We start from the raw sequence: 5,701 nt of genomic DNA, 5'->3' as shown, positions 1-5,701 counted from the left end.
AGTTGATAGACATTTTTTTTTCATGTATACAGTAAGTTGCTTATACAACATATATAGTTAAGGGGCTATATATAATTGGGCTACCTATGCATCAATACAAAACTAATACATCACACACACATATATGATATATACATACAGCTAACAATATGAAAGATAACACAAAATTAGGTAACCAAAATTTCCCACACTTCGTAAAAGCATAATATCCAACAGGAACACAAATACAAAAGTAACAAGAAAAAAAACTATCTTATTTACACTTCAATTTTAGTCTCCCATGCATATTCACCAAAACATACACACTAAAAGTTGAAAAGATAACAACCAAGTGCTATATACACTTCAGATGAATCAAGAAAAAAGAACCATTTTTTTCCACATTAATATTCTTCAATGTTCAAACTCATGCATGTGGTCCAGCAGGTAATTGGCAACCACCTCTTCATTCTTATCGCAAGCCAAAAACACATCACATACCACCGACCTGTTAAATCCCATTGCTTCAAGCTGAAAACACACACACACACACATAAATAAATAAATAAATCCATTTCCTACATTTTCCCAAAATACATGCATCAAATGTGCAGTTCATTAATGGGTGGAATTGAAGTACTTACACGGTCAATTGCGTCCATGTTCTCACGTGTAAGTGTAAAAGACTCAGATACCCCTGACGCCGGATGTCCCCATCCCAATCCATCCCTGATTAGTTACGTAATTATTAGTAAAAAACAAAGACTAAAAAGAAGAAGGTGATGAGATCGAGGGGTAAAACTGTAAAAACACATACTCTCCTCCTTCAACAGATTCAAAGATCATGCTATTGATATCAGCTTGGCGCTCATGAAGTAGTCCAGCCAGCTCCGGATTTTGGCTCCTCAATTCTTGGAGCATCGGCTATCAAGAATGGGAATCGTACTTTTAGTTAAAGAACACCAAGAAATAACAAAAAATATATATATTATTATATTAATTAATTAATTAATTAATTAATTACCTGTAAGATTTGTGGATCAGCTCGCACCCTTGATCGCAAAGCTTGAAAAATTGGACTGTTGCGCAGGAAATCAAGATTTCCACCACCTGCACCAGCGGGAAGACCTTGAGGGAAGAGATTCAACGAATTTGCATTTGATCCAGTTGGTGGCGGTGGTGGAGCTCCGGCACCGGCGACTAGAGGAAGATCGGGTGAGTCGGGTATGCCGGAATAGAGATATTCAACGGCTCTTTCAGGGTTGTTGAAAGCGGAATGAAGGGCACGGACAACGGTGATTCTGTCCCATGAACCTCCACCCATCTGAAGAATCCGGTGGATTGTGCCTGGTACATTGATTCCTTCAACCATATGTGATGCTGCTTCGATGTATAGAGTCTCAGATGGAGGCGGATTTGTGTTTGTGGTGGATGACGGCGGCTGAGGGGGTGGTGCCACTGGAGTGGGAAGGGGATCAGTCGCGGAGCTCTTGTTCTGCATTCATGTAAATCATTGAGTAAATGTGAATTAATAGAGGTGTAATAATGGAGGTTTACCTTTGATAACATGATGACCATAAAACTGTTTTCCGAAACTTTGTTTTCTTCCATGGTGGTGCCATCTTCCAACACTTTACCCTGATGGATAAGCATCTGTTGTGCAGCTGGATATACATCTGATCCCTGAACACTTTCTATATATTTCTTCACATCATCAACCTGCTACAACAAAATTAGTTTTCAATCAACATACATGGAATTAATTTGAAAAGAATTGAAAACTCCAAATCCATTTGTACGATTGCCTTTATTTCACAGAATTTTCCTTACTTCATTCCTCAAATTAGATTGATCAAATCAGAACATATAACTAAATGTACAATTCAAAAAGCAAGATCACATGCATCAGAACCGGTTTCACATTTTTCAATGAGATGACAGCCATTTACGATATAACTAGGTCTGTAATTACAGTGATTGAGACTAATGGGATTGAAATTTAAACATGCTCAAGCATGATCGATCGACTGCAATTCCCAATCAGTAAACTGAGATTTTCAAGGATAGAAACACAACGTAGTTACGAACTCTCCAATTCAAGCCCAAACAACACTAAATGTTGCGATCCAATAGCAAGAAACATAACTTAAGCTTTCTCGAGTTAAGTTTCTGATCAAATGCAAGCTTAAATCCCTAAAATCTGATCAATCACGTATAGAATTTGAAAAAATTAAACCAAACGCACCGTGTCTTCGAGTTTCACTTCGATTTCAAAGTGCGTCCCCTTCAATGTTTTCACGAAAACCTTCATCTTCATTCAATGCGTCGTCTACACGCTACAGTTGCAACTCAGTAGATATACGATATTGATCAGACTGACGAAAGAACTTGGGGTTAAGATAATCGGAGACATGGAAGTTGGAGACAAAGAGTTATGAATAACAGAATGAATCGCAATCCCAACGACTTCGTCTTCTTTGAGTCAGTATGGAGTGTAATGAGTGGAGTTGTTGTCACGCGCGTAGAGTATTGTGTGGAATACACGCGGTAAGATTTAAAGCGAAGCGAGGCGCGTGTAGTGACGAAGTGGTGTGGGGTTGAGGTTATAATAACGGACTGGGTTTTAATTAGGCCCGTTTATAAGTTTTATAACTAAGTCCATTTTATAGCATTATTCTCTAGAGCAATTGTGATACGATTTATTATTATGCCAAAAGGTTTACACATCACCTTTTATTGTTCTATGTCGATGACATTATTGTGATAGCTTCCCCTTTCATGCTAATGCATCGCCTGTTTAGAATAATCGATTTTGGATAATTACATCATTTTTGTTACTTACTCACCTAAAGTTTTTTTCCTATCATAGTCGCAATATGCAAAGGAGAAACTCATGCAAGAAAATAGGTCCACATGTAGTCCTCATTAAATTTGGTTTAGAAGAAATAAAAAATTAGAAGAATCAAAATGCTTCAAAAAAGTTTAGATCGGTTGAAATCAAAATTAGATCAAACTTGGAGTCCAAAAAATAATATGTCCATTACAGCTGTTTGAAAACTGATTCCTGTTGTGCTATATGTTGCCCTGGATTGTAGCCCAGTTACCCAGGAAGCCTTTTATTTGGGCCGGCCCTGTCAGTGGGCCCAAACCTTTGTTATTATAGTGTCATTACACTCATGTTGTTGGTATGTTTGTAGTGTCCGGACTATCAACTTTTTTTGTTGTCTTTTGGCTAACATATTTGTTGGTTTTGTTAAGCATATTTAACCCCCTCCTTTTCTACAACTAGTAATTTAATTTTCTTAGATGTAGCAAAAAAAAAAAAAAAAGCAAAGAAAAAAAAGGGATAATAATTTAAAAGGGTAATAAATTTTTTGATTTTTACACATTTTATCACTGAGTTTTAATTTTTGTCTGCATTTTCCTATTGAACTTGTTGAATTGTTTAAAAAAATATCATTATGACCTGCTATCGGAGGTTTAGCCGGTTTCCGGCGTGTTTGACAACTTCGATGAGACTCCGATTATTTTCTCTGGCAAATTTCCGACGTTGATGATTTGTCGGGCGAACTCAAGAACTCGGGTCTATTTTCTCCTGTCTTTTTCTTAGATCAGAAAAAAAAAAATCGAACATAAACCCATATGGGTGTTCGATTTTCAGACTCAAGAACTCGAACCCAAAAACCAATTCTTCATCTTCACCTGCTTCTATTCAAACTCAAGAACACACACAAGAGCTTTTGATGTGTTTGTTAATCGTGTTCTTCAGATCTTTATTTGATTCATCAGTTGTTCATCTTGTTCTTGAGTTTGTGTGTGTGTGTGTTAGTGATGCGTTTTTGGACCGCTCCAAGAGTCCACAACATGACTCGAATTTCCAACACCACAATTAACTTGAAAACTGAAGCTTAGAATTGAATTTACAGCGGAATAACACAAAGAACAAGAACAAAAGATAAAAACAAATGATAAATGACAAAAATAATAAAGGATAGTATGAAGATCAAACTAGACCTGTACTTTAAAACTTCGGTGAAAGCAAATCAAGACCTATTGATTTGAGTTCGGTGAAAACAAGTTAAGACCTATTAACTTTAGTTCAAGATTAGAATCAAAAAACGCATCCCAACAAAGACCAATTTCGAGTTGTACGCAACAACTCTAATGAACAAGAGTTCAACTTTATATTTTCAATATAACACTCCTACTACAAATGATCGACATGATCATATATAACCTACAAAAATAACCGATAAAACTAATCAAAAGACTCCTAATAACTATGCCAATTAATGACTTATTTTAATGCTAATAAAAATAATAAATAAATGTTTTAAAGAAAAGTCTTGTCTTGGAAGTAACGTCTTGGGAAATGGAAAAGGCGGTTACAACTTCCAAGGCATGAAACTTTCAAGGTTGCGTTGAAATTCCCACCTACTTTTGTATCCAACAAGCACCCCTCACATCCCGTTAGCCTTTGTTTGCAATCAACACTCGGCCCAGACTTTATCCATTCGCATTCCATAGCTCTCGACCTGATAGCATTCCAAGACTTGCATTTGTATCCCCAAACAAGTAGCAACCAGCAAACCGTCACATCCAAATATCCCATTGGTAAAGAGTAGTCCACCGAAAAGTAAGATGTTTTTGGAATCGAAATCAACAAATCCCTCATTGGAACCAACACCAAGACACCACTTTGATCCATGCATGTGTCAGAATTGAAAGCATGAAAGTCTGATTTGCATTCGCAACCGAGAGGACCCAATCGCAACCAGGCAGCCTCCAAGAATCGCAACCATTCATAATCACATCGCCTTAACTCCCATTCGCATTGAGCACTGCCAACCAAACCCGATGTGATCCATCATTCGCAACAATACAATTGTAAATACAACGCCTTGCGAACGTTCACACCCAATTGCACTGGTTCGCATCCAACCAACAATCATATCTTTTCACATCGAATCACAGTCATATTTTGACTTTCGCAACTAATGGCTATTGGAACCAGTCGTAATCCAGCTTCTCTAAACTCGTTGTTTGAAACGCCTTCCAAATACGTATCAGTTAGATCAGAACACGAAGAATACGAAGAACACAAGAGCTTCAAATTTGTGTGTGTGTGTGTGTGCATGTTAGATCAGAACACGAAGAAAACAGACCTATATCAAAACACAAACCCAGATCAAAACATGAACCCATATCTTTAAGCTCGATTTCTGGGTTTGAAAACCATAACTCGAGTTCTTCTTTAAGCTCGTCAGACCTTCAAGCTCGATTTTGGGAAAACCTCCACATGTGAGTGTGTTCATCTTCAAGGAACCCAAAACACACAAAATCAATTTCTTTTCTGTTCTTGGAGAACATTTGATTTCAGATCTATTATTCGAGTATGAAGACATACACACACTTCTAGAGCTCGTTTGGTTTTTGGGAAAAAAGATGAGCATGATGAAGACGAACACCCTCCTGAAATCAACGAACACACTAGGTTTTAGGGTTCAAGACGATGAACATCAGATCATTTGATTTTCAAGCATCAGATCTGATATTCGATCATTTGATTTCTTCTTTGTTCTTGGAGATCGTTTAGTTTTCGAGCATCAAATCTGGGTTAAAGACGATGAACATCAGATCTGGGTTGGAGGTTGAAGATGATGAAGAGGTTGAAGACGACGGACTTCAGATCTGGAACAACACTATGATTTCAAAACCGATG

The 5,701-nt window shown here is 37.4% G+C and overlaps 1 protein-coding gene across 1 annotated transcript; it reads right to left on the bottom strand.

Moving 5' to 3' along the window:
- Positions 1-268: 268 nt before the first annotated feature.
- LOC145038340 (ubiquitin receptor RAD23c-like) lies at positions 269-2,422 on the bottom strand. The gene is made up of 6 exons (XM_078986728.1): positions 2,225-2,422; positions 1,537-1,698; positions 1,004-1,474; positions 797-903; positions 624-708; positions 269-510 (listed from the first exon to the last, which is right to left on the bottom strand). Exons 1-6 carry the CDS (start codon positions 2,294-2,296, stop codon positions 394-396), a joined length of 1,014 nt encoding a protein of 337 aa, XP_078842854.1. The 5' UTR covers positions 2,297-2,422; the 3' UTR covers positions 269-393.
- Positions 2,423-5,701: the final 3,279 nt, after the last annotated feature.

The sequence above is a fragment of the Lactuca saligna genome, chromosome 4 (assembly GCF_052625555.1).
Source record: "Lactuca saligna cultivar CGN05327 chromosome 4, ASM5262555v1, whole genome shotgun sequence".
In the NCBI taxonomy this organism is placed as follows: domain Eukaryota; kingdom Viridiplantae; phylum Streptophyta; class Magnoliopsida; order Asterales; family Asteraceae; genus Lactuca; species Lactuca saligna.
The sequence above is the reverse complement of the archived record's forward strand: the minus strand, read 5'-3'. Positions and strand labels throughout refer to the sequence as shown.